The sequence below is a fragment of the Cloeon dipterum genome, chromosome 1 (assembly GCF_949628265.1).
Source record: "Cloeon dipterum chromosome 1, ieCloDipt1.1, whole genome shotgun sequence".
In the NCBI taxonomy this organism is placed as follows: domain Eukaryota; kingdom Metazoa; phylum Arthropoda; class Insecta; order Ephemeroptera; family Baetidae; genus Cloeon; species Cloeon dipterum.
The window spans coordinates 4,273,966-4,301,298 of record NC_088786.1 but is presented as its reverse complement, the minus strand read 5'-3'; the positions used below and the strand labels follow the sequence as shown (position 1 = coordinate 4,301,298).

The window sequence follows — 27,333 nt, the reverse complement described above, 5'->3', positions numbered from 1 at the left end:
TGGATCTGGATGAATCGTCTTGCACAAAATTTTTATGGTTATGGTGCTGATAGCCACGGCTAGATGGCAGCAGTGGACAGCGCCGTCTCATACGAAATCTAAATGACGGTTGAGTCGGAAGTTTGAGCGCTGCGCATTCGCTTTGAATAACCGGCCAGAAAAGTGACCAACGAACAAAGAACAATCAACAACAGATAATGTTTTTCCCATTTTATTAGATCTTTTACCTGATTTTTCTCGAAAGGTAAGTTCATTAATAACCATTATGCATTCCATTTTATTTGTGTCTATTCCGTTGGTGCTGACGGTTTAAGTTTAATTCAGAATTTGGTGGTGAAAAGAGGCAACTTTTTTGCAACCTGTCATAATTGGGTCCAACGACTTTTCAACGTATGTATTCCTAATTATTTTAAACCAAAGAGTCTAAGAAACAGGAAAAGGATTGATTATATATACATATTTATACATATTTCCATTATGTAAATATGTGAAAATTAAATTATTTTGCACTAAAAATGCTATATATACGTATGTATAGTAATATATATGACAAATTGGGTAAATAGGCAGGCTAGAATTGTGTACATACATACATAGAGAGTTTGCCAATTACATACATAGGGATGGAATTATAAATAAAATATGAAAGAATACCATTTATATAAAAATCGTTAAATCAACTTTATGTATTTGCCACAGAGAAAAATTGCTTCTTAATAAAAAGCGCGCTATAAAAAAAGCATTTTGTTTAAAAAAAATTGGCAAAAATGGAATGATTACGCGACTGATTAAATTAAGAAGGCGAGATAAATATGTAATTTATAATGTATTATGATCGTTTCTACGCTTCTACGCACCAGGAAAAATTGTGGCATTCAAACGAAGTTATGAAAGTGAAAATTTTAATACTGCTTGCAAAACTTCCCATATATTAATGTCCAAAGTTAACAATAACATTGACTCTGACGTTGCTTTTGTAAGGTGTATTGGAATTTTAATACCATTTTACTCAAATATTTTAGCCAACAAGCTAAGGTGGTTGTTACTAAATAGGTGGAAGACAATGCTGAACACAAGCATGGACAGACGTTTTTCTACCCCAAAGACCCAGAACGGCCGGATTGTGCACAGGACGAACACAGCGGTAATTCACAATTCATTTAGCTGCATTGCATGGCATTATTTAGAATTCATGGAATTCGGAATTTCAGAGTGACTTGGATGCTTGCAATTGATTTGGCTCTACACCTCCATGTTATAACCCAAATTTTTTTGTTCACTTCTCTTTTCTGCTATTGAGTCCGTGTTGAAAGTTGTGAGAGGTTAATTTCTCAACGGATTTTGTTAATTTAGTAGTTTTCGTAGTTTGCATTTTTTTCATAATGTTTATGTTTTTTTGGATCATCGCTTTATATCTAACTGTAAAATATTACAACTGGTTTTCACCAATAATTCTAATACGTCTTTTTTGTGAAACAGGACCGCAACAGAGTAAAAAACATGAAGCGTCAAGTGGATGATTTGGAGGAGGAAATCGAGAGTTTACAGAGAGAACGAGATGAGGTGTCTTCTAAGTTTAAAGACGAGAAGATTAAGTCAAACAATCTAGGTAGTTTTAATATTATTTGGTTTTAATTTAAAAATAATTAAAAATTTCTGTACATTCAGCCAAACGAATTGCTAGTCTTGAAGAGGACACCGACAAGCTGAAATCTGAGGTAGCTGATGAAAGGAACAACAATAAAGTTCTGCTGCTAGATCTGACAAAGAAAAGTCGGGAATTGGTTAAGCTCAAAAGTGAATACCAAACACAAATTCTTCAGCACGAAGAATTGACTTCAAATTACGACCAATTAAAACAGGAGAAATGTCAGATTTTTAATAAGGTAATTTGTTTTTTAGATGGATAAATTTTCTCAACACCAACATGCTTGAAACAAAGACAATTTATTTTTTTCAATTGTAAAAGGGAAAAGATTTTCAGTGCTGAGCAGAGGTTCAAAATAAATAAATAAATATAATGTGCTAGAAGAACAATCAGAATCAATTGGAGCGCTTGTTGCAAATCCTATGCCTCGTCATCAAACTTGGCCATTAAAATACCCACCAGTCCTCGGCACAGACTGACCGTGAATAGTGGGGAGTTTAAAACTACACTCTAAAGGCGATATAAAAAAAAAATGTGGGATTGTTCTCAAGTTTTTTCTTTTCGTTGCAGTTTTCATCAGCTGAATCTATGTGTCGAGAGTACAAAAACCAGTTGGAGGGTTTGAAAGCTACGAAGGAAGCACTGGAAAATACAATCAAAAGTTACCAAACAGAGGTGGTTCAACTGAAAACTGACTTGGAAGAAGTGCAGGAGATTTTGAGATCGAAATCCAAACCCTCCCTGGACACGTCAATGTCGCTAAGTAGTTTTTCATGTAGTTTTTGACTGCTAGAATTTTCACACTGAAATTTCAGGTAACTACAGTAGCTCTGGTGAAAACATGGCTGTTGAAGTCATTGAGCTCCAGTTGAGTGAAAAGGACGACGAAATCAAAATGTTGAGTGAAGAGCTGGTTGGGTTGAAGGAGAAGCTCCAGGAGCTCGACAACATAATCATCCAGAAAGATGACATCATCAACAGCGAAAAAGAAAAGAACCATCTACTAGAAAGTGACAAAACTCGGCTGGAAGAAATATTGGCGGCGTGCAAGGGCCAACTTGACACTTCACAGCAAGAGAATTTGGACATGCAGGTGAAGGTGGATGTACTAAGCCAAGGTCAAGCAGTTCTTCAGGTACTCATTCTTACTCGAAACAATTTGCAAAAAAAATAAACTTAAAATTTCTCTATGGGCAGGCTCAATTAGAAGAACGCATTGAAGAGATAGCCAGGCAAAGGTCTGAGCTGGAGACATTGGAGGCAGAAATTAGAGACACCCGCATATCCCTGGAGAATGCTCATGAGCACGAGTCCCAGCTTCAGGATCATCTTGAGGAAGTGAAGTTGCAACTTGGTGAACGCAATTTGGAAATGGCCGAGTCTATGAAAGAGCTCGGAGAAAAAACGCGCAGCCTTGAGACTGTGAAAAACAGTCTGGTAATCTGCGAGGAAAGGATTAATGAGTTGCTGGAGAATCAAAACCAATTGCAACTAGAAGTAGTGCAGAAAGATGCCACTATAGTGGAGATCCAGACCGAGTGCAACTCGCTGAGGGAGTCTGTCATTAAAATGGAGGTAAGAATCCTTTACACATACCAAGCGCCATTTTCATCTATTTTGATTGTTCTTTTCAAAGGTTGACTTGGCAGCAACAAATAGCGTTCTCAGCAGCAAGCAACAGGATCTTGACCAGCAGCAACAACTACTGCAAGAAACAACTGTCGCTTTGAACCATTACAAGTCCGACATGGAGGCAGCAAAAGAAGAATTAGCCCATACCATGGCTGATCTGGAGCTGCAGAAGTCTGAACACATCACTTTGCTTTGTGAATATAATGAGAAGAAAGATGAGCTGAAAGAGACGGTCTCAAGATTTGAGGCTGTTGCCTTAGAGAAAGACTCTTTGGAGGTATTTAATTCAAATTTAATTTTAACTTATTTTAACGTGTATTTGTGTAATTCAGAATGTGTCGGCAAACTTGAATAAACGTATAGAAGAACTTGAGTGGGAACTCCAGGAAAACAGGGCCACAATGGGCGTGCAGCTGATAGATCTAGAGAGTAAAAGGGCTGCGCTTGAGGAGCTCGTGCAACAACTTGAACAGTCATTAGAGAGCACCCGCCAAGAACTTTCGTCCATGCAACAAACTCTTACTTCAACCTGTGAGGACAGAGATATGCTTTCTGAGCAATTGGCTGAGTCTCAGCAACTCGCCTCTGCAAGCAAATCTGAGGTTTGTGGCCTTCAAGCTAAAATCGAAGAGGACCAGGATGCGCTCAAACTTGCAGCCAGTCAACTAATAAAAGCAGAACAGGACATTGCTAGTCTCAAGAATAAGCTTGAGCGTGAGTATTTATCCAATAATTCGAGTTTTATCAATATTTATTTGTCTATTTTGTGTTTTACATCAGTCGTCGAAACAGAATTTTCCAAGAGCAGGCTTGATTACTCGAACAGTCTGGAAGAAAAAGATCAGAGCCTTTCGGAAATGTCTATAAAACTATCAGCCACCTCTGCCTCCCTCACTAAGCTGACCACTTTGCTGGCAAATAAGGAAAAAGAAATGGTGGAGTGCTTAGAAAGCCTTCACCAAGAGGGTGTCCAGCTTGAGGATAGCCGCGCTCAGGTGGAAACCTTGAATCTAGAACTCCAAGCGGCTCAATTAGGTCGCTGTGACTCTGAGCGGCAGTTAAAGGATGCTGAAAAAAGGGAAGAAGAGGCGAACAAAACTCTAGCTGACAAGGACGATTACATCGGTCAAATGGAGGAACGCCTAATTCAAAGCCATGCACAGATAGAAGCGTCAAAGGAGGAAGTTGAAAAACTGTCTTCATTGGTAATATTTCCTGCTAAACTTTGATCATTTCATTGAAATTTAATATTTTCAGCTGAGTGAGAAATCTTGTTCCCTGGAAGAGGCCCATCAGAATATCATCACACTAGAGACTTCTGTAAAGGAGAGTGAAAAGAAGAGAGAAATTCTGCAGGGCCAGTTTGGTGAAGCTAATTCTAAGCTTGAGGAGCTGACAAAGAACATTTCTGAAAAGCAAACAGATCTTGATCAGGTGAGATTGAAAATAAAAGTTGTGCCCTAACTTGTTTAATTTTATTTTATTTAACAATCTTTAGATGGAGCAACAGTTTGAAAAGAACAAACGGATCAAAAGAAGTCTAGAGCAATCCATCAAAGAAAAAGATGTTAAACTGTGCCGACTCTCGACTGATCTTCTCAATATTAAAGAAAGTGTAGCAAGTCTTTCTCAAGAGCTTGCTGATACTACTCAAGCTTTGAGCATCAAGAAAGGAGAAGTGGAAAAGGCCAATGAAGAGATTTCCCTGCTAAATAACACTGCTGCTGAAAAAGAATCGAAGCTTCAAGAACTGACGGTACAGCTGGCCGCAGAATCAGATGAGAAAAAATCCCTTGAATTGAAGGTCCAAACCATACATGCTGAGCAGGCGGATGAACAAGTTAGTCACCAGCAAACCGTGGAAGAGAAGGATGCTGAACTGAGTCAACTGTCTACTGATCTTCTCAATATTAAAGATAGTGTGGCAAGCCTGTCTCAAGAGCTCGCCCAGACTGTCCAAGCTTTGAACATAAAAAAAGTTGAAAATGAAAAGGCTAATGATGAGATTTCCCTGCTAAACAAAACTGTCGCTGAAAACGAATCAAAGTTGCAAGAACTGACGGTACAGCTGGCCGCAGAATTAGATGAGAAAAAATCCCTTGAAATGAAGGTCCAAACCATCCTTGCTGAGCAGGCGGATGAGCAAGTTAGTCACCAGCAAACCATGGAAGAGAAGGATGCTAAACTGAGCCAACTGTCTACTGATCTTCTCAAAATTAAAGACAGTGTAGCAAACCTGTCTCAAGAGCTCGCTCAGACTGTCCAAGCTTTGGACATCAAGAAAAGAGAAGTGGAAAAGGCCAATGAAGAGATATCCCTGCTAAATAACACCGCTGCTGAAAGCGAATCGAAGCTCCAAGAACTGACGGTACAGCTGGCCGCAGAATCAGATGAGAAAAAATCCCTAGAATTGAAGGTCCAAACCATCCTTGCTGAGCAGGCGGATAAACAAGTTAGTCACGAGAAAACCATGGAAGAGAAGGATGCTGAACTGAGCCAACTGTCTACTGATCTTCTCAATATTAAAGATAGTGTGGCAAGCCTTTCTCAAGAGCTTGCTGATACTACCCAAGCTTTGGACATCAAGAAAAGAGAAGTGGAAAAGGCCAATGAAGTGATATCCCTGCTAAATAACGCCGCTGCTGAAAACGAATCAAGGTTGCAAGAACTGACCCAAAAGCTGGTCTTGGAACTGGATGAGAAAAGAACTCTTGAAGTGCAGGTCCAAACCATCACTGCTGAGCAGATAGATAGACAAGTTTGCCATGAGAAATCAATTGAAAAGGTAGTTAAAAGCTCTTAAAGTTAATCTCTGTAATGTTATTTTATTGACATTTTAGATCTATGAGTTAGAGACCCAACTGGAAGAAAAAGCTGCAGAGTTAGAAAAATGTGTGGGTGCAAAGGAAGAAGTGATGAATTCCCTCTCCAATATGGACCTTCTTGTAAACAAACTCGAACTTGAGTTGAACCAAAGCTCGGTCGCAACAAAGGCTTTGAAGAATGAACTGGAAGGCAAAGAAAACTTGGTAAATATTTCAATTAAATGCAATCAAACAAGACAATAATTAAATACATTAATGTAAAATGCAGCTTGGCGAAAAATCCAAATCACTGGAAGATGCTCTCCAGAAAATCAATAACCTAGAAACTTCAGTTCAGGAGAACGAAAGAATTCAACAATCTCTACAAATCCGGTGTGAAGAAGCTAGCGCCAAGCTTGTGGAGCTAACTAATCACATTTCGGATAAGCAGAGCCAACTGGACTTGGTAGGATCAAAATATCATATTGTAACATTTTTTGGGCTTATTGCAAATTTATTTTCAGACTGAACAAAATCTTGAGGAGAGCAACAGAATTAGAAGAGATCTCGAGCAAACGCTTGAAGAAAAGGATTCTGAAATCGATAAATTGAACACAGATGTGCATGAGATCAAAGAAAATATGGCTAATCTGTCTCAAGAACTCTCCGAGACAGTTCAAACTCTTAACAACACTGTTGCTGAAAATGAATCAAAGCTGCAGACATTGAATCAGAAACTCGCCATTGAAGTTGAGGAGAAAACAGCTCTTCAAACCACTTTAACTGAGAAGGTTGGTATAAATCATGAGCTTGGAAACATTCTAACATTTCAAGCCATTCTTTTGGTGGTTGAATTTCAGATTTCCAGCCTTGAGGAGAAACTCCAAGCCAAAACAGATGAGCACGACAAACTCGTCACTGATCTTGCTTTTTGCCAAATGGAATTAGAGGAGGCCAGAACGAAAATTTCCAAGCTTAAAGTGGACGTTGATAGCAAAATGAAACAAGCTAAAGTGCTGGGTGTCGAAGTATTGACAAAGGAGTGCACCATTTCGCAGCTGAAGGAAAGGGTAGATGAAGTGAGCATTGCACTCGGTGAGAAGGCCAACGAACTTGATTGCCAAACCGAAAAGTATCTTGCAGCAAACCAGTATGTTATGCATGACAAAACTTAGCTAAGTGTTTCTCAAACCGCTTAAGTAGGGAAATTGGCCAGCTGCGGGAGCAAGTAGAAAAGGCGAGGATTGACACGACCAACCTTGAGTTAATAAGGCTATCTTCTGAGATTGCCAGCCTGAAGTCTGACCTGACTCACGAGAGGACCATGTTGCAAAGTACTCTAGAGGAACTTGGCTCGCACAAAGAGGAAATTGCGATGGCCAAGAGTAGGGAAGGAAAATTGAAAGAAGATGTGAGCTTTTCTTGTCGGTCTCTCTAAGATATTAACATTAATTTATTGATTCAGGTCATGCTCATGAAAACGTCACTGAATGAGGCCCGCTCTCAGTACGCACAGTTGTCCAAAGCAAATGATGCGCTTAGAAATGAGCTGCAATTGAAAGCGCAGGAAGTAGAAAGGCAGTTTATGGCTAAATATGAGAAAAAGTTGGAAGACATGAAAGCCAGGCTTGGTGAATTTGTCAAAACTCAGGATAAGGAGAAGAATGCCAAACTGGCTGCCTTGGAAAGCGAGTTGAAGAGCAAGAAGAGTCTTGTAAGTTTTTATCTGGAAAAAATTCGCTTTGTGCTAATGGAAACGTTGCAGCTGGAAAAGTTCAAGTCTCAAGTGTCTGATTTGCAAGACCAGGTGTCTAGGCAGTCAAAGACTGTGGCCGAAGAGACTGGAAAGCGGCGCCACATGGAAGCTCGGCTTGCAGATCTTGAGCGGAAGCAGCTCTTTGAAAAAATGCTGCCACCTTCTGAAGCCCCTGTGGCTCGTCAGAGTACATCAAGGTGCTTATCAGCTCGTTGGAATTGCCCACTCGTTGCACTAATAAATAAAAACCTCTAATTTTTGTGGAATCCTCTAAATTTTTGCAGCCTCGGCAATTTTGCTGCTCCTAAGAATCCAGCACCCCAGCCACGCACTCGAAGCCATAACTCAATGAGTTCATCAAACACCAGCTCAGGTAGCACTCGACCCCTGCTCTCTGGTATTGGTAAGTAGCAGTTGCGGGATTGGTTTTTCTCATCTTCTAGGTGAAATTGCGTCTTTTGGCTTAAAAATCATCAACAACATTTTTGCTGGCCACCCAAAGTTTGTGATTTAAATCGTATTTATTTAGTGATGTGTGATTTTTTTGTAGTTGCACTGCATTTTTAGTAAATATATTTTTGCACCTTGATTGAGCTTTGCCTCTGCTGTCGCCGTCAGTCAGTTTAAATCTTTGTATTTTGAGTGTTTTAAGTTTGCTATTGTGTGATTCAATTTCGAGGTAGTTGTTGCCGGTTTGCACAGTCAGATTTTGATATAATATGATTAAAGGTCCAATCAATATTAATTTGCTGATTAAAAATAATCTCCCATTCAACAGGAAACCTGCTTCGCATGGAAGATGAGGAGGGAGAACAGTTTGGCTCCAAATTCTTGGATGATCTTCGCACGGGCAAGACTTCAAGCGCCTGGGAGGCGGGAAGACTAAGCGAGCTTCAGAGGAGAAACTCTCTCTACCCACAACACTTGAAATCTTCCTACCCGATTGAGACTCAGTTTGTAAATGTAAAGGAGGATGAGCTAAAGGTATGTTATGTCGGTGCATACTCCAATATTTTCCTTCAAACATTATTTCCATCAGGCCCCTCCAGTTCAAAACAATGAAAACGATTGGCTTCTTGGAGCTGCCTCTTACGACAGCAAGAAGCAGAAAGAACGCACTCAGGGTGTCCAGGTAAGCAAATCTTAATTATTGCTGTCAAGACCGTAATTAAACCTAAGTCTATTCCATTCATTTTTCATTGACGTGTTCTTAAGTATTAAATTAATAAACCCCATAACGGAATGTGTGAAGCTGAGGGTCACAATAGTTTGATAATGTTCTCTTTTGAGATTCAGAATATTATATACAGAATGCAGATTATTCTGTGATATGTTTTCAGATAATTTGTTGCTTGCAATGGCGCTAGGGTTGCAAAAAATGCATTGCATTATTAAAACCCTTTTTTTTCAATTTTACCAGTTTCTTGCAGGCAATGTTTGCATCTAAGTTTTCAACAATGTTATAATTATTTGCTCGTGACCTCGACTTAGAAAATTGTCAGAGATAAATTGTTGGAGAAATTGTGGCAGAAAATGGCAATTTTAAATATTAAAATCTGCGCACTACAGGAAATTCTGACCAGTCTGACCGCAAATATTAGATTTTCACTGGGGAAAAATGGAAAAATTCATATCTTGCATTTCTCTTTAAAATTAAGTTGTAAAAAAACCGAGTGGTACATATACAAATGCAACCCTTAGGGATCTCCAAAACATATACTTTCCTGAGCAAAATAATCTTTCTGTTTATAGTTTTCCGATGTTCACTCTTATTGTTAGCCTCAAACTTAATTTACACGCCACTTAGAGTAGCGGCTTTGCAACATTTATTTCTTGCAATGTCCAGTTTTCCGTTATTTTAATATATTGAGCTGTGGAATCTGCTTGTTTTCAGACACGCTACAAGAAACCAGGCCCACCGACGCCAGGCAAAAACAACAAGGCCCCTGGGGTAAATCCTGAACGATCCTCTTAACTTATCTAAGTTTCAATTTATTTATTCATCAGGAACTGACTCCACGGAGCATTCTACGCGAATGCAACACCAACTCTGCTTTGCTGGACAGCGGTGGAAAGCGCAAGAGCTCGACTCCTAGCCGCTTCAAAATGCTTTTTATGGGCAAGCGTTCTGCAGTAGGCCAAGACACGAGCTACGCCGACGAGGTAAGCCAATTTTCGGTTTGAACTTTTGCACGTGGGCAAATCTTTTGCTTGATTTTCGCCTAATCCTAGCATGCTGCACACAGGACCCCAAGAGGAACTGTTTCCCAGATCCCAGCACCTCCTCTCCGACCAAATAGATGCAGATTTGCTAACTTAGTGCTTGCGCTTATACTCTTTATCCTCTTTAACAAACTGATGAGTTGGTATTTCAGCCAAACAACCTACACTGGCTATCATGTAACTTGATATTAATGTTTTCTTCTCATATCGCATGATCTTATAAACATACGAAGGTACAGTGACCTCATTTACTTTGTAACTTCTTGCAGAACTCAACGATCACTCCACGAAGCAAGAGGAGCAGCCTCTTTAAAAGGTTGTAAATTTTATCAATGAATTGTATTATTATAAATGATTTATTTTAGTCACGTGCATTCCAATATAATTTCCATGTAAATTTCGATCATGTAAATCGGGTGATTAAGGAGGTGAGGGAAAACAAATAAACTTCAATACTATATTAGTTCAAAATTGGAATTTTTTATTTTACACTTAAAATAACTAGGTTAAAAATGCAAGTGGATAACATTTACTTAGGTTTTCGGAAACCACCTTTGCTCTTCTTAGCGTTCTTGTTGTTTTTCTCATCCGCTTTCCTCTTCACTGAAGGGTTGTTGTTAGGAATCACTTTGAAAAAGTCCTCAAGTCGACCCTGAGTAGCTGAGCTTTTGCTCTTGGCCAACTTGGCAGCTCCACTGCGAACTCTGTCTTCCTTGAATCCTTTTTCGACGCACAGATATTGAACAAGTCCGTCTACATCTGGGGCTCCCCACTTCAGCTGTAAGCACGAAATTAAATTGTTGTCTTACGCTCAGTTCATAATATAAACCTCAATTTTCTCTGGATCTGTGATCTCGGGCTCCACGAAAAGTTTCCTCGCGTACTCAAAGGGCCAGTTTTCGGGAACTGTGTACTTCTTGTCCAGGTTGTTGACAATCTTTTCAATGCTGCCGTTGTTCCTGATCAATTCGATGGCCCTTTTCGGTCCAACGCCTTTAATCGAGTCGCAATAGTCGCATCCAAGGAGAATGCACAGGTCGATAAACTGGAATTTAATCAAATCACGTTATTCCTGCAAGTGCCTCTTTTGACCAATTCACCTGCTCCTTGCTCAGCTCTAGTCCAGACAAAACTTTGTCTAAGTGGAACTCCTGGATGGGCATCTTCCTGGCCTCGCTGAAGGTCATGTGCCTGAGCAGAATGTTGGAGCCAAAGGTCAAGGCGTCCATGTCTTCAGTGGCAGTGGCAAAAACCTTCCCCGACTTGACCAATGCGGCGCACTGAGCTTCCGCTTCGCAAGGGGCCTGTGCATTAACTCAGGATTTAGAAATCAATAGCGCGCAAGAGTGGCAGCAGTTTTACATCGACAAAAGGGATCCCCATGAGTGACAGCAGTTTCTTGCATTCCTCTGCGTGGGTTCTGGTCACCTTGACTAAACGCCGGTTGAACTTGTCCACCTGCTCGGCGTCACCTGCGACAATTCTCAGTCAATTTCTGTGCGTGGTTGTTAGTCTTTAAGTAAGTTACCCGCTTCCGTGGCCTTTTCAAGGGCCTTCTGTGCCTCCTGCCTTCGCTCTTGTCTTTTCCCCAGCTCCCCAGACTTGAGCTCCGGAGGTTTACCATCAAACACGTACACAGGCTTGATGCCATTCTCAACCAGCCGGATTGTGCGGTAGAAAGTTCCCATCAGGTGGCTACATTTTGAATAGTAGATATATATTATGTAAATGGATGATTATTTTTGGTACAATCATACCTTGTGGTCTCTCCATCAGCCGAAGTGAGCTGAGCGCCTTCGGAGCGAACGGCAATCAGGAATTGATACAAACTCATTGATGCGTCAATGGCAACCTTCCGGCCTGTGGTATCCAGTCAATAATTCAGGTCAAAGTTAATTATTAGCAAAACGAACCGAAATAGTGTTTGATTTCGCTCTCCTTGACAGCACCCGGCGCCACGTCCGAGATCAGTTTTGAAAGGCCCAAAATACCCATTTTGGCTGCTGACGTCGAAAATGCTTTCGCTAATTTTCTTGCTGCGATCTCAGGTGACTGAAGCTGGCAGCACAAAAGTTTCCTGATCAGTCTGACCGCTTTGAAAACAGCAACAGTCAACAGTTACAGTGAGAATAACCACAACCAGGAAGCGACAGCAGCTGGGTTTGCGCGCCTTTTAACTCTTTGTAAACACGCAGCACGCAGTCTCTGTCACTCTCACTCTTGAAATTTAAGAGACGATGGCGCCCTCTCACTGACAATGAGAGAAATGAACCACCAATCTGCTAATGGCGCGATGGAATCCAATATGCTGCGGCTGTCAATGGATATTATATTATTATTATTATATATTATATTACACTACTTATAGATTTTATTTCAATTCTATTCAATCATTTATTAAACACAATCGTGTACAAATAACGTTATTAATCTTTTCGTTTGTTTAAAGAGGAATGATACTGCAAAAGCCTGGAAAATGCTTGTTGCCAATGCATAAACTCATCCCTTAGGATTCAGTTAAAGCCTAAAAATTGACCTAAGGAGCGCTGTAATTTTTTGAGAAAATTTTCTGCAAAGTTACCATGCATTTCAAATGGTAATGGCTGTCTCCTTACTTGAAATCCGATTTAATTTCAAAACCAAGAGTTTCCCCAATAAGTGGCATACACCGTTGGACAGATCTCGACGAGAGGAATCGGAATATGCCTAGAAAATATGTTCAAGCACTGTAAATTTTGGAGAAAATTGGCAAAATTTGAGTTTTTACTGTATGAAGGTCCGTTTTTTATTTATTGCAAATTGTTGAACAAATTGTTAATCGATCAATTGATTTGGCATCCAACAATTTAAATAATTTTCAATTGTTGCTCAGTATCATTCCACTTTAAATAAATAGAATTTGCAGACTTATCTGCTTGTGTTAAACTGGTCTGGTTATTATCATAGCTTGGGAAGTGAAAAAACTTCATATTTTTACCACACAGATTGCAAACATATGTTGGCTTAGCCTCACAATGGTACTCTTTGGTTTTACATAATAAAAAAATGAAAACAAGCATGTCTCGTGATTATGCGTGACTGTTCGCATAACAAGCTACCTTCCAAGTCTGGAAGGCAGAATTACTTATAGATTTCGATCTTCTTATTAATTCATATTGTTCAACATGTTTTATTGATTCAAAATTATTTATTCTCTTTTCATTTACCTTTTCTTTAAAAATAATTAAATAGCTCAGCGTCATTATATAATAATTTATTAGCATGCACTGAAATAATACTCTTTAAGTCTTTGAAGGACGACTGAAGTGTAGCAAATTAACGAAGGCCGGATAATGAGAAGTAATTAGAGAAACTAGTAACACTCCCTAAACTTTGTTTTAAAATGTTTTATTTATTTTAAGCGCGATAATACATTATTTCTCATTTAAACTCGTAACGTGTCGCAGAAAATTCTGCCAATAAACATCGCATAAAGAAAAAAAAATCATTTTATCAGAATGGATTATCCATTTTATTGTAATGTCACTATTGTTGCTATGTTCTAGCGTAAAAACTATTCTAATCCGAATTATCAACCACGAGGGAAATAAACATTTGGCTTAATTGCTCTTGAGCTGCAAAGGCAAGACCACGACAGGTTCGCTAATTTTCGGGTTTTCGGTGTAGAGGGCCCACGTCCGCTCTACCAAGTCGAAAATCCCAACGGCCACCGTTTTGACGAAATCCTCTCCATGACCCTCCCGATAGATGGGCCATTTGTTATCGGACTGGTCGCCCAGAACTTTAATAACGCCCGCTTTGCTGCGGACCGTCGGCAGTAACTGTTGTTGCGTGTCGTGACGGTGGTTACTCGAGGTCACGCCGAGGCCTTCTTGTTCTTCAACTGGAAGGCGCAAAAATCTGCGAGTGCAAACAAAATCACGAGAGTGAGAAATTAAAAAAAAAGAATAAGAAATAATGAAATGTCATACTTGTTGCAATGGAAAAATGATTCTCCTGGGCTCGCGTTGAGAATATTGAGTCCACTTTCGTTCCCGACTGATGGGCCAACTTCAGCGTTGTGGAACATTCGGTCGCCTTCCTGATTGAGGAACGTGAAATTCACACTGACGGCGTCGCCGGCGCCGCAGCCTGAGTCGCGCAAGATCTGCTGGACGTCGATGAAGGTTTCCGCTCCGAGAAGAGCTCGAGTCAAAATATGCCGAGCTGAAAATACCGGGAATTCAATATTTGAAATTGCTGCCATCAAACGATTATTTTAAAGACGCGCTATGTTTACTAAAAGGTTTAATAACCTTTGTGATCCTGTTGGGCAAATTATTAAATGACTTTCCCAATATCTGCTTCAAATTCGGAAATTATACAAAAATGTACTGGACCATTTTTATTTAATGACAAATTTTTAGGTAGCACAAATCATTGTTATTTAATCGTTATAGATTTGAAATAAAGCATAAAACCTTTCGAAAATATTAAAAAAATACTTTTACTTAATTGAAACACGGAAAATTTAGGAATAAGCCATATATTTCTCAGATTGCCGATTAAATTTTAGAGAAAATCAGCTCAAATGTTTATTTGTATGCTAATCAAACGGCGAGCATCGTCTCTCTACTGTGAAATCACGATTTATTTCACAATTTTTTATCCTTCAAATTCGCACACCATTGGAGCAGAATCCTTTTTCAAGTGCTGCAACACTGTATAATGCTGTGCAAGTTTCGCTGCGGCTTGAACCGCGATACGAGCAATTTGTATCGGCCTTAAAGGAATTTCTGTACCAAAGGAAATTTTGTGATTCAGGTGAATTCGTGGCATTTGTTGAAAATTTATGATTTTTGTTTGTGCATTGCAATTGGGGGGGGGGGATATGTTTAGAAATGTAACCATGTCTATTGCATGACCTCGCCAAAAGACAATAAATAAAGAGATATAATAATGATAGATTGCGACGAGAGGGAATTTTCCGAGAAATTGGGTGAAATCTGAATTTTAACTTCTGTTCCTTGGTTTTGATTTCATAATTGTTGCTAAATTTTACAGATAGTAAAAACTACTACCTAGCATCAGCTTGTCAATATTCCAAAATAAATACTTACGAGTTTTCCCCGGCACCAACTTCGCTGCATTTAGCACGTTGATGGAGAAGACGAGCCCGTGATGGTTGAAGCCCATGGTGAAACCTGGCAGGTGGCCCGCGTAACAGAGGGACGTGAACTTCTCCTCGGACACCTTCCACCGGCCCTGAGGAGACTCGGGGATGATGTGGGCGGACACCAGATAAATGTGGTTCAGCACTTCTGGCAGTGCGTCTTCAGTGTGGCCTAAGATTTCCTGCAATAAGGCAAATTACTTTTCACTGAATGTTAAATACAAACTCTGCGTTTTTTCTGCGGTCTATTATATCAGCAGAGAAAAAAACTAGTAAGTGCGTGACGGTATAATTGTACTCGAAACTTGAATTAGCACAATGAAAGGAAATTCTATATCTCTCAAAAAGTGTGATAATGAGAATAAAAGTAGACGCAGCACAAGGTTAGTTTTACTGGTTGACCTTAAATTTATGCTGCTTGTTTGATTCTAAGCCTGGCACCGCATTGTTTTTTACACGGCAAAACTCGCTAAAAAGCATGCTGCGAAGGCGTGATCCGTTCTCTCATTGATCAGGTACTAAAAGTGAACCTTGACGTGACAACTCATTATTCATTCTTACAGGATTATTTAAACCGGAAACTCACATTTCCACTCTCGTTGCATACGAGAGATGAGCAGCCCGTGCCGTCGTTTTTTCCTGTTCCGTGAATGGCGTTTGGCAGGATGTCATCCATGTGGAGCAAGAACAACTGGAAAATTTTAAATCGTGACATTGAAAATGTCAAAACAGAAAATAAATATTTTATGATGGAAAATCATAGTTATGGTCTTAAGCAAGTTTTTGAAAAAAATGTATTCTTTCAAAAAGAAATTGTACCCAGAGTTTTCCCACGTTCAATTTTATTCAACAAAAAATTACCACGATTTTTTGCCAATTTTAAAACTATCTAGCTGATCATAGAATCAAACGCGAGAGCGATGAATGAAAATTCCTCTGCAAAATACCGACCTTGTGGAAGGGCACCTGCGCGCCCTCGGCGGTTCCTTCGATTTCGCGCACATATTGTGGAAAGTTGCTTCGAACGCACTTCAAAGTGGTTTCGTAGACGCGGCGGCCGGCTTCTGTGTTGTACAGCGGCAGGAATACCTGGTTCAGGGACTTGGAGATGCCGACGAAATTCTGGATGAGCCCTCGGAACGTGCGGCCCTGCAACAGGCGAACTGCAATTAAATTTCCCGGCAGCACGGGTCGTTGTCCTTATCTAATATATTCAATTTAATTCCTTTATTTAACTTACTTAGAGGTATTTTGACCTATATTGTATGCACAGCTTATATAATATATCATTTTAAGTCGGCGAAGCTCGCAAAGTGCGCGACGTATGAAGTCCCCGTGACTTTTAGGCCGGCCGTGCACACACATGCAATATTGTCTGGCGCCTCTTTAAAATCTCGCTAAATGGATGAAAGGCCTATATCTAAATTTGCATTTTAATTTATGAATTTTTCCAGCTTATATCACAAGTTTACAACTTAAAATATGCTAATAATTTGGAATAAATGAATAATAATAACAAAAGTCAGAAGGTTTAGCCATGAGCTCATTTCTATCGAATTATTTAATAATTGAAATATTATTGCCCGTTATTATTTCAAAGCCATTGGAAAATTATTTTCAAATTTATTTATTTCAACACTTGTCTAGAGATTACAAAACGTTTTAGTCTCGAATAGGATTGCACAATTTAAACTAGGAAAGCAGGTTTGTGATTGTAACTATTTATTAAATTAAATTACTTAATTGTATGCAGGTAGGTCGAGAGAGTCGCACACTCTCGTGAAAAAAACGTGTTGATCTCATCTCACGTGTTTTGAAATAAGAAAAGCGTTGGTTTTGTGAAATTATAATCACGTTCACGTCTACTTTTCGCAACTATTTTGCTCTTTAGTATTTTATCAGTGCTTTCATGCAATATATGCTATTCAGAACACTAACAAAAATCTTTTTTGCAGACACCAAAGGTTACACTATCTCTGCTATCACTATTGCGCAACCCATTGGCGACAAACACACTAAAGCAAACTTTCAACGTTTGTGTGCTAACTTGGTTATCATAACTGAAATTCAAAATAACTAGTACTTGTATAGCCACGGACATTTTTGGATATCTGATTTTTAACCTTTTTTGAAATGGATTTTTATTTTTCTTGTTAATTTTTTAATTTGAAGGACAGTTTGACTCAAAACCTCCCTAAACCCAGAACGAAAATAACAAGGCTAAATATTTATAGTTAATCCTCAAAGCTTTTGCTACTTAAATCCTCCTATAAATATATTTTAAACAAATTTCTTCCGTTAACCTCTCAAATTAGGATTAAAAATTTGAAACAAAAACTAACAATGCTAGACTATAGTGTAATTTATATAATTGTAGTTCTGATAAAATGCCGAAAAAAGAATTAAATGAAAAGGGAAAGGCGAAAATAAATGTACCACGTCAAATCCGACTTCATAGTGGGTTCCCCTGGTGTGAAGGATAGGAATGCAGCGTCTCCTGCCAATATCCTCGACGGTGGGCATGGTTTCTGCTGTCGCCTCCAAAGCTACGGACCTGACCTGAGCCGCGGAAAGATTGACGACGATTACGGCCACACGGTCCTGTGCGAGTTGAAGTGCCGGATCCCCCACCCGTTTGCACCAGAGGCGATTGCCGACACGAGCGCGCCTTCGCGCCGACGGCCACGCTTTATAATAATTGTATTAAAGACCAGATTTGTTTTCCAATCACTTGGCTTTTCAAGGCAGTAATTGGATAATCTACTATTTGTTTGGGTTGATATTTTGTTGAGATTCAGTTACGAGAAACTGTTGTCAGCAAAGTTTCTTTTGATTGTGCAACCAAGGTTCACACCTGCAACCTGCATCTGTGCATCGCTCCAGCATCTCCAAAATAATTGATTGCAATATTCATGAGTCATTGTAATGCCATTAAAAGTTAAAGAAAAAATTTATTAAACAATACACTAAACACATCAGTCCAAGTTTGATTCCGTTACTTGAAAACCAATAATTTATAGTTCCTAATATCATACAATTTTTATTTTCCCCAAACTAAAAAAACGCGGGTTTTCCCAATTACTTAAATTTGGTTTAAAGGGCAAAAAACAACTACACACAAGTAATGTATTTTGCCTCCTTTGACATTAGTAAAATTAAAAAATATTTAGTATCATTTAGTAACAAAAAACTCAACTTTTAATAAACCTATAACGTGGTATTGGTTAATTGGTTGAAGACTGAATTAGGCACGTAAATTATTCAAAAAGATATAATTTATTTTTATTTTTGTAATTATAAAATTTTGACGCACCGCGTGATAATACTAATAACAAAAATGTTGTCCACTTTCGTTCTTTATCACTCGCGCGCCGTGAGTTTTCTCGCAATTTATTTTTAATTGCCGCAATTAACTCACGAATTCTCCCTGTTCTAAATCGGTCTAAATGGCGCTTCCAATCCAGTCTCGTCTGACAACGGGCCGCGGCGACCAAGTGCTCGTATCGGTCAGACCCCGTAGCACGTTTTTTTGCCATTTGAATGCATCTCTCATTTTTTGTACACTCTGACCTAACCTCGTAAGGGAAAGTTCAACAGATACACTTTAATACATTTCTTCATCCACAAGTCGCCTATGATTTTGTCAAACACTCCCTTGAACGCTGGACTACTATATAATTAAAAAATAAATCACCATCTCTTGTGTAAAATCCTGTCCTCAGCCAGTTAGATAATAAAATGTTATAAACTTTACATGAGAGGTATCAAGATTTCAAGCAAATTTCAATCGTTTGTTCGCTCAGCAACCGCAATTAACGAAGGAATTAAATGAGAAAAACTGGCGAATCCCTTCAGATATGGAAAGTAGTGGAGGTCGGAGTGTGGCTTCCTAATCAAATTTAGCACGCTCGGTCGCTCACAACATTACAGCAGGTTTCTCTGGGTAGACGATAGCTGGCAACAGGGTTTCTTGCTTGCATTACGTCAAATGCCAATGAATCCAGTGCAGTAAAAGCTACACAACACTGTGGAGGGAAATGCTGAAGCCGACTGGGTGTAAAATTTACTTTAAAACTCCTGTAGATAACTTTGGGAGAATGAAGAGGGTTGAAATGATGAAGACCGATGAATTCAGATTAAGAATTTTGTTCGTGGATTGGTTACAGTTGGAAATCCGATCGGATGCTTAATCAAATACAAGAACTGAAATGGTTTACAATAATAAGTTACAAATTCTTTTGTTTAACTGACGGTTGGACTCACCCCTTTGAATCGGGTTCTGCACTATTAAACGAATCACGTCAGCACCGTGTGGCTGACGGACGAAAACTGAATTTTTATTTTAAAATCATCTTTCTGCTGTTAAACAATAATGCAAAATTACAATAATTCAAACCGCCGACAATTGTTGGCTTCCAACTAAAAACAGGACCGCGTTGTTGTACCGCTACATAACTAATTAATTTCATTTTTCACGTCGAAATAGTAAAAAAGTTGCACTAGAAACGGGAATCAATAAAAGGCGATCTTCTCTGTGGAAAACTCTTGAGTTCTGATAACATTTAATATTTATTTCATTCAAATATCATCTTTTTGCTCTGTAAAAAAAATAATACACAACATCCGAACATAATAAACAAATCATTAGTTTTTTAAAACTAAAAATATTTTCAAGTTATTTGTCATCTATATCAACATCATGGTTCTATGAAATGACTATGATGCTTGATCCCCCCCCCCACATACTGTGAAAATCAGTATCAACCTGGTGCTGTATTTATTTTTCAAGTTTAAGAAGAAGAAAACAAAGCTGCTTTAATTATTATCTAATGTTAGTTTAATGAAGGCCTCAAATTGTGAGACAAAAATGATAATGAAAATGCATGTTAATTAAGAATTTCCAGCATTTTTCTGATTAATTTCTTGTGGACTTCTGCCATAGTAATTTCTAGGAACTTAAAAATCACAATGATTTGTGACAAAATTAATAGCAAGTACAAATTGGCTGGTTTGGCTAGATTCTCTAGAAAAGTGGATGCGCGTCATCAGCAATGGTATTTTATACAATTTACATTCCAACCCATACTTTGATTTTGATGAACGCATACTCAACGCACACAAGCGATCGCCAGTCTTTTATCTGATGCACTCAACTTAAGATTTTAATACAGCTTGCACATTTTGTACAACAAGTCAATTTTGTTTTGGTTCCAATTCGCAGTTTTGATTCGTGACAATATCAAGTTTTTGGTGCGTGCAAGTTGTATACCTGATCCGTTATTGCCGCACTTCTCACGGAAATTAAGACTAGCTGGTCAAACGTTGTCACAGTTTCCACCTGGAAGCTTCAGCATCTTTTCGACCAGCCTCTGGCTTCTCCTCGGCAAACTTGGGCCCGAGTTGTCCACCAGCATAGCTTCGTCGATCGCACTCTCCAGCATTTCATACGTCCATCGACCAAGGGATCCATCCCACTGAAACCGTTTAACATGCACTTAGAACAGAGAAAAAGGAAAACTAATTCATATTTTAGGGTTGCAAAAATCCTGAATTTTGTTAAAAAAAGCAAGTGCAGTGGTAAAAGCAATTTTTCTATTTAAACAAGTTTCTTGCAGGCAATGTTTGCACCTCAGATTTCAATAATTTTCTAATTATTAGCTCATGACCTTGAAAATTGTCAGAGAATAATTTTTGGAGAAATTGAGGCAACAAATGGAAATTTAAAAGAAAAAATCTGTACATTAGAGGAAATTTTGAACAATCCGACCGAAAATTTTAGGTTTTCACAGGGGAAATATGGAATAAATTCATTTCTAGCATTTCTTGCACAAGAAATTGAGTGGTAAAAATCGTTAAAAAATAGTGGCGAAAAAAACCGAGTGGAAAGCAAATAAATGCAACCCTGCTTCTTTGACAGAAATATTTAAAGATTAAAATTAAGAAGGGTGGTGATGTACTTTCATGATGAATGCCAAATTTTTTGAAGGTGATTTATCTCAAGGAAGGTTAAATTATAATCGGATTTGTTCTTGAGAACAGAGCGCCTGTTGTAGTAGAAACATGTCGAGATGAATGGATTTTTAACTTTCTAACAATGATGACCATGACATTCATTGCCCACATTTTAAAATCCATCCATGTGAATTTTTTAACCTAATATCAAGTTGTCCTCAATGTAAGTAACTAATTTTATTTAGTTTTAGATTTCATTCTTATAACTTCACTTTAGTTGAAACTTTCCCTTGATTTCCATCCCTTTATAAAAGATATACCAGGCCTTCGTGTGCAATTTTTTCTCAGCATTGAATGAAAGAAAATTAAAATGATAATATCTTAATGCCTGCACATGTTTTAAACGCTAAAAATCATGGGTGGAAATTCCAAACAGCTCCAATTATTGACACTCGGAAACGAATGCTAAGGACAAGGATAAAAGGATTAAACCCCCTTTTCTCCTCCACTTACAACATTAAGCCAACGAAAATTCGTGAGAGCGAGAACAAATGCACACAAAAATAAAACACGTCACTCACAGAAGTACTGATGATTTCTTGGTTGTACGGGTGCCAAGAGACGTCTCGGACGCAACCTCTGTGACCCGTCAGAGTCCTCTCAATTTTACCGGTGAGAGCATCGTAAACTAAACATCTGGTTTTAAAAGACAACCAAACATTTGTAGTAGTCAAACTCACTGATGACCCTGCCGGCAGCACAGCCAGTGTAAATGTAGCGTTGGCCAGTCGTCGCTGCAGGTGAGAAACGACAGCGAACGAGCGTTTGCAGAACACTGTGTCCTCTGTAAGTCATGATGGATGTGTCGCCATCCAGCCTTGTCTTTGGGTTTATCACTAAAAGCAAAATCGCGTTCATTTAGTATAAAAAGTTGTTGTTTCTTTGGAGAATTGAAAATCTAGACGTTTTCGCTCAATTTATTGCTCTACCAGCATTAACTTCTGCCTGAAAGCTGCAAGTAGTCTTTTTTACCCTGAGCTAACTTGACATTAGAGGAAACTTTCCTGCATTTCAATACTCTTTTCTGGCATTAGAAGCCAGTTGCTAAACAAGACGATTGGTTAATGACGACTTTTGAGCCAAAATGTGAGATTAAATAATGTCATCATTACATTTTTAGTATCTGCGAGTGTAAAGTTTGACTAATGTATTAAAGATGTTAGCCAGTCACGCCATTTGAGGTGCCAAATGTTCAGCAACCAGCCGCAATGACTTTAGCTTAGCTGCGCAAGACGCCGGTCAAATAGAAAAAAGTTGCAAGATCCGATCAGATGACTTCTTAATCTGAGGGGGGAAGGGCAGTTCATGCAGTTGTTGCCTCAAAATTACGACTTTTGCATACTATACAGCATAAACATAATTATTTATCTTCCCAGAGCACACTTTGCTACGAATTTGGCAAAAAACTTTGTATGACTTGCGCAAAATTCCGCATGCATTCTACCACGTCAAAAGAGAGCAATACATACACTTTTTTGGCACTCGCTGCCACCGGTAGTCCCAGTTTTGATCCATGACTGCTTGTCTTGTGTTGTCTTGCCCATTTTCAGAGGAAAACACCCTGATGTCCCACAGTTTGATAGACTGGTCTTTGCAGTTGGTGATCAAGTGTCGGCTGTCACCCTTAGGATCAATGAATGTGATTCCGTCCATGTGCCCCGCGAGCACGCCGACAGGTTTTGGGTTGGTCTCGCTAAGTGTCCTCGTGTCCCACACCTGTGAAGCACGAAATAGATTTCAATCGTGATTGTTTTAATGTGAGCTCTTGACTTACTTTACAAAGTCCATCGTCTCCCCCACTGTGCAGAATTTGAGAAGTGCTATCAGCAAAAGCGACGGAGTTAACGTCATCTTCATGCCCTTCAATCTGGGAAATTCATTTTTAAGTAAGTTGGTCAAAACTAGACAAGAATCTAATTTATTTTCCGACTTTCGAAAATAAAAATTATTTTTTAACATAACTCTCATTTTAACCATTGGTGGGGTGATTTATTTATTAATTGGCAGCTTCCATAAGAATGGAAGGCTAATAGGTCGAAAAATTATAAAAAGAAAATGATATTAAAAAAATTCACAGCTGCAGGGAATTCTGAATCAGAATCAGGTATTTTTGAAAACGTTTGCCTGCACTCTTCTTTGAAAGCAAACAAAAAGAGAAACGAGCAACGAAATTGATAATCCCGCTGTCATAGAAATTCCTCTTAAAAAATTTAATAAAGTAAAAAATTCCAAACAAAACGGGCTGAAAAAAACAGAACTTACTCTAAGACACTGTTGCTGGCATTCCCTGTCGTACAGATAGATGTATCCATCATTTCCTCCACCGAGGATCTTTTGGCCATCATTTGAAAACGCCAGCGAGAAAATGCAAAACCTTCGATCATCAGGACTCAAAGGCAGTGCTTCCTGGTTGTCGGTGTCGCCAAACAAATTTACAATGTGAACTGCACACGAAGGCAAAGTGAGCAATTTCAAAAGACTTTGGTAACAAAGTTCACTCACTGCATTCCGACCAACTCGAGTAGACAACGTGAGTGCCATCGGGGCTAAACGCGGTGTCCAAAATGCTCCAACCAACGTCTCTGGCTTGAATTGTTTTCAGCAGTTTGAACTGCCCATTTTTAGTGTCATACAGGCGCAAATTGCGATCTGAAATTGGAAAATGTAATCTTGTAGTCACAAGATTATTCAGGCAAACCTTGACAAGCGCTCAAGAAGAATTCGCCTTCTCTTGAGTAGGTACCACAGAATGCTTTGTTGTGATAATTTTGTACAACATCGAGTGTGTTAGGCAGGAAATTGTTGAATATTTTGCAGCGATCTCCACTTGAGAAACAGTTTTGGCCAAGCATTCCATACTAAAAAAATATAATACATTGCTAAAAGGACAATATTTTTCTCAGAAGAAAAAAATTACTTTCCTCATAACTTTAACAACAATAGTGCTAAATAATGGTAGATTTGATACAAAAATTTTAATGCTAGCACACTAGCAATTAAAAATATAGACTTATACATATATTAGCAATGAAAAGAAATAAAAACCGACCTCTCGACTCTGCAAAAGCAGTGGAATAGAGTTTGGTCTCTTCATCCCGGATCCACTCCTTTGCACGCCACTCTCAATTTTGGTCCTCATGCTAAACTCGCACTTCTGCTCATGCGAACAAGATGGCATTGTTAATGAAAAGCACTTTCACCATCAAATACGCACATCAAGAACGGCGGTATTGGGCTGGACGTTGATCTTGGGAGGAGACACAACGTTCTCGTCGTCCACTTCTTCGTGCTCCGCGGTTATGATATGGATTTGGCCACTAGAGACAGAGAATTTATTTGGTTGCAATTTGGAAAGGATTTGCTCAGCCGAGTGCCGACGAGCAGGTTTTTCGAATTTAAAGTAAAGCTTTACAGAAAATTTTACCCTTACTTGAAATACTATTTAAAAATGAGGATGCACCCATCCTATTCGATGTAGAAAGGCTGGAACTGGCGTGCATGGGGTTAATTAACGTAAGCATCATCCCCAAGACACCCACGTCACAAGGAAAATGCTAAAAAAATTCATAGATGGGGCCGTTTAAATTTTGAGAAAATCGGCTCAAACGTTTGCATGCTAGTAAAGCTGTAAAATCATCAAAATTTAGGGATTTTTTCTCAAAATTCGCACATTATTGGATAAATCGCGATGAAAATAAATCAAATTAGAGCTAAAAAAATATTTATTTCTTCGAGAAATTTGTCAAAATCTGAAATCAAACTGTTGCTCATTTTCCCAATTAACTAGTTTCTTTAGTCAACAATGCAAAATAGTCCTGTAAAGCTTTACTTTAAAAAGAGTTTCCAGTAAGTAATATGGTTGAAAATTGCCACCAAAAATAATATCAAAATTTAGAAGGAAATCTTAGTTTAATTATTATTACGTAACCAAACATTAGGAGAAAAACAAGTACTATAAAGTCTATAAGTAAAGAACCTTCTGATAAGGAACTGCAGAATAGTGGCTAAATCTGCGTCCTGTTCGTTGTCCTGCTCAGCTGCTGGGGCTCCGCTGTTTCGATCATTGCTCGGACTGGTTTCATCCATTCTCGAGTTGGATCTTGATGAAGACGATCCCATGCAAGGCAGCAGCAGTGGACAACTAGAAATATTCAACGTGCAATAATTAATTTGACATAATTTCGATAGCCTGGAAATAATAAATCACTGATACGCAGAAGGCAAAGTTCGAGTCCTTGAGAATCAGCTGGCGTGGAAAACAAAATAATTGCTCAGATCCATAACTTTCACTTTTCACTCGACAAATTTAGGGCCGGAAATGGAGGCGCACCGCGTTGGAAACCACAATTTGGGTCCAGGGTGAAGTATTAGGATGGGGGCAAGATGCAAATTTGGTGGATGGACGCCGAGTTTATAAATAAACGCAGCTTATCGATCAATTATTTCAGAGTAGGAAGTGCGGGCATCAGTGCAGAAAATAAACATACACTCTATATCGGCCTGCCCGCGGTTTTTCACGGCCGTGCAAGCAAAGACGCAATTTAAAACGTCGGAGGAAATGCACAATCAATCCAAATATTCACTTACATAAGACAAAATCCAACGTAATCTTGAAAATTACGAGCTTGCTTCCGCACTCATTTGATTCTTCTCGCCTCGATCTCTCAATGGATCCCCACGATCCCAACCCACAGTTGTTTCACCGACAAAACTCTATAACCGGTTCAAGAATAGCGCGAATCGGTTATGTAACGGTTGTTCTCTAGTAAAGGATTTGATTTTAAAAGCCGGGAAATTCAACACTCTGTTAAAATACATAAAGATGATCTATTTTCAAGCAATAATAATTATTTCTTAACAACAACAAAAATGAATAAAACATTGCTCTTGTACTTAAAATTAATGAGTAGTTATACAAGATATTGTGGTTTATAAAGGCGAATCAGCAGTCTATAAATTGTCTCGGTAATTTTACAACATTAGAATAATACCAGTATTAAAAATTAGAAATTTAATAGATTTTTTAACAAAAATTATGAATTATTAGATGCAGGGAAAATTTAAGATGGACAAATTTCAGATCATAGCTTTAAACATTTACAGCGCTTGACCACATTTTCTTGTCGGATTCCGATTCCTCTCTTAGAGATCTGTCCAACAATTTATGAAACCTTTTAGGGAAACTCGTTAAATCATTGTTTATTTTTTTTTATGTCATTGTTTATTGTTCATACATATAAAATTCAGTCAATTAAAAAAAATTTCATGAACAATGGCATAAAATGAGAAGCAGTAACTGCATAATCACCCGAAACAAAAAGTTGATCCGTCGATGTCACGTGCCGTCTTTGCTGTTAAATAAAATAGGATTTCAAGTAAGGAGACAGTCCTCACCATTTTTTGAAAAGCATGCTAACTTTGCATCAACTTTTTAATAAATGTACAGTGCTGCTTAGGTCAATTTTGGATTCAACTGAATCCTAAGGGATGAGTTCATGCAATGGCAACAAAGATTTTCCAGGATTTTGCAGAATCATTTCTTTTTAAATAGTTTTTAGGCAATATAAAATTTAGCTCAAATTCATAAAAAAATCGAGATCATAGGAACTACTTAGGCAAAAATTAAATTAAGGATGAGTTAAAATATTTATGAATTTTCTCCAAAGACTATATTTATGTAACATAAATAAAGCAAATTTGATCCCAAATTTAAAAAAAAACTGTAACCACCAGTTTTGATTTGACTAAATTGAATGGTGTGTTAATATGATTAATCAAGTAGGTTTGAGTTAAATAAAATAGATAAAGTTGCTAATATTATTAATTTCTTGTTACATGTTCTTGTTAGCAACCGTTGCTTCCTGCGAATCGAATGAGTAATATATTATGAAAGTAAAATTGAATAGGCTTGACGATGTACATTTATTTTGCGGCGTTTTGTCACTGCCGCAAAGGTCGAGCCGTGAACCGCGAGCCGCGTATGCACGCGCGGACGGGGACGAACTGGCAGCGAGTTGGGCGGGCGATTAAGCAGTCTCATTCGGTTTCGTGACTGCTGCCAGAGAAACATAAATCATCTCCCTCCTTTGATTACAATGCCAAATCA

At 38.6% G+C, this 27,333-nt stretch overlaps 4 protein-coding genes across 9 annotated transcripts; 1 reads left to right on the top strand and 3 right to left on the bottom strand.

Moving 5' to 3' along the window:
- The first annotated feature begins 98 nt into the window (after window positions 1-98).
- On the top strand, window positions 99-10,534 carry LOC135934348 (uncharacterized). 6 transcript variants are annotated; one of them, XM_065476020.1, is made up of 25 exons: window positions 99-244; window positions 1,054-1,144; window positions 1,480-1,609; window positions 1,669-1,886; window positions 2,219-2,411; window positions 2,464-2,783; window positions 2,846-3,223; window positions 3,285-3,557; window positions 3,613-3,994; window positions 4,061-4,485; window positions 4,538-4,714; window positions 4,779-6,065; window positions 6,121-6,309; window positions 6,374-6,550; window positions 6,609-6,875; window positions 6,945-7,234; window positions 7,288-7,495; window positions 7,550-7,798; window positions 7,850-8,037; window positions 8,125-8,243; window positions 8,619-8,824; window positions 8,880-8,972; window positions 9,735-9,791; window positions 9,848-10,003; window positions 10,073-10,534. In XM_065476020.1, the coding sequence occupies exons 2-25, from the start codon at window positions 1,064-1,066 to the stop codon at window positions 10,247-10,249; spliced, it is 6,240 nt and encodes a 2,079-aa protein (XP_065332092.1). In that variant the 5' UTR covers window positions 99-244; window positions 1,054-1,063; the 3' UTR covers window positions 10,250-10,534. The 6 variants fall into 6 exon arrangements, with proteins under 6 accessions (XP_065332092.1, XP_065332093.1, XP_065332096.1 ...); XM_065476021.1 differs by having other exon boundaries at window positions 7,285-7,495; window positions 8,125-8,213; XM_065476024.1 differs by having other exon boundaries at window positions 7,285-7,495; window positions 10,333-10,534.
- Window positions 10,535-10,536: 2 nt separating this feature from the next.
- Fen1 (flap endonuclease 1) lies at window positions 10,537-12,212 on the bottom strand. Its single transcript, XM_065476031.1, has 7 exons — window positions 11,977-12,212; window positions 11,821-11,923; window positions 11,592-11,758; window positions 11,426-11,535; window positions 11,164-11,367; window positions 10,893-11,108; window positions 10,537-10,841 (listed from the first exon to the last, which is right to left on the bottom strand). The coding sequence occupies exons 1-7, from the start codon at window positions 12,056-12,058 to the stop codon at window positions 10,593-10,595; spliced, it is 1,131 nt and encodes a 376-aa protein (XP_065332103.1). The 5' UTR covers window positions 12,059-12,212; the 3' UTR covers window positions 10,537-10,592.
- Window positions 12,213-13,434: 1,222 nt separating this feature from the next.
- Window positions 13,435-17,823, bottom strand: tan (C45 family peptidase tan). The gene is made up of 6 exons (XM_065497483.1): window positions 17,652-17,823; window positions 16,167-16,364; window positions 15,802-15,906; window positions 15,163-15,397; window positions 14,035-14,269; window positions 13,435-13,963 (listed from the first exon to the last, which is right to left on the bottom strand). The coding sequence occupies exons 1-6, from the start codon at window positions 17,736-17,738 to the stop codon at window positions 13,663-13,665; spliced, it is 1,161 nt and encodes a 386-aa protein (XP_065353555.1). The 5' UTR covers window positions 17,739-17,823; the 3' UTR covers window positions 13,435-13,662.
- Window positions 17,824-19,743: 1,920 nt separating this feature from the next.
- Window positions 19,744-25,957, bottom strand: LOC135947559 (DDB1- and CUL4-associated factor 11). The gene is made up of 12 exons (XM_065496506.1): window positions 25,815-25,957; window positions 25,204-25,368; window positions 24,442-24,544; window positions 24,277-24,381; window positions 23,926-24,085; window positions 23,730-23,876; window positions 23,490-23,671; window positions 23,002-23,094; window positions 22,697-22,943; window positions 21,908-22,063; window positions 21,749-21,855; window positions 19,744-20,689 (listed from the first exon to the last, which is right to left on the bottom strand). Exons 2-12 carry the CDS (start codon window positions 25,344-25,346, stop codon window positions 20,531-20,533), a joined length of 1,602 nt encoding a protein of 533 aa, XP_065352578.1. The 5' UTR covers window positions 25,347-25,368; window positions 25,815-25,957; the 3' UTR covers window positions 19,744-20,530.
- Window positions 25,958-27,333: the final 1,376 nt, after the last annotated feature.

Bases quoted from the DNA above. Each gene is read 5' to 3' on its own strand.
- LOC135934348 (XM_065476018.1), top strand. From the start codon at position 1,064: ATGCTGAACACAAGCATGGACAGACGTTTTTCTACCCCAAAGACCCAG. The intron at 6,876-6,944 runs GTTGGTATAAAT...GTTGAATTTCAG, and splicing joins AAACCACTTTAACTGAGAAG to ATTTCCAGCCTTGAGGAGAA. The intron at 10,004-10,072 runs GTAAGCCAATTT...GCCTAATCCTAG, and splicing joins ACACGAGCTACGCCGACGAG to CATGCTGCACACAGGACCCC.
- Fen1 (XM_065476031.1), bottom strand. From the start codon at position 12,058: ATGGGTATTTTGGGCCTTTCAAAACTGATCTCGGACGTGGCGCCGGGT. The intron at 11,924-11,976 runs GTTCGTTTTGCT...TGGATACCACAG, and splicing joins CGAAATCAAACACTATTTCG to GCCGGAAGGTTGCCATTGAC. The intron at 10,842-10,892 runs GTTTATATTATG...TCGTGCTTACAG, and splicing joins CAGATCCAGAGAAAATTGAG to CTGAAGTGGGGAGCCCCAGA.
- tan (XM_065497483.1), bottom strand. From the start codon at position 17,738: ATGCCCACCGTCGAGGATATTGGCAGGAGACGCTGCATTCCTATCCTT. The intron at 15,398-15,801 runs GTGAGTTTCCGG...GCCTTATTGCAG, and splicing joins TATGCAACGAGAGTGGAAAT to GAAATCTTAGGCCACACTGA. The intron at 13,964-14,034 runs GTATGACATTTC...TTGCACTCGCAG, and splicing joins TCATTTTTCCATTGCAACAA to ATTTTTGCGCCTTCCAGTTG.
- LOC135947559 (XM_065496506.1), bottom strand. From the start codon at position 25,346: ATGGGATCGTCTTCATCAAGATCCAACTCGAGAATGGATGAAACCAGT. The intron at 22,064-22,696 runs GTATGTATTGCT...TTTTGCTTTTAG, and splicing joins GCAGCGAGTGCCAAAAAAGT to TGATAAACCCAAAGACAAGG. The intron at 21,856-21,907 runs GTGAGTTTGACT...CCAGATGTTTAG, and splicing joins TGCTGCCGGCAGGGTCATCA to TTTACGATGCTCTCACCGGT.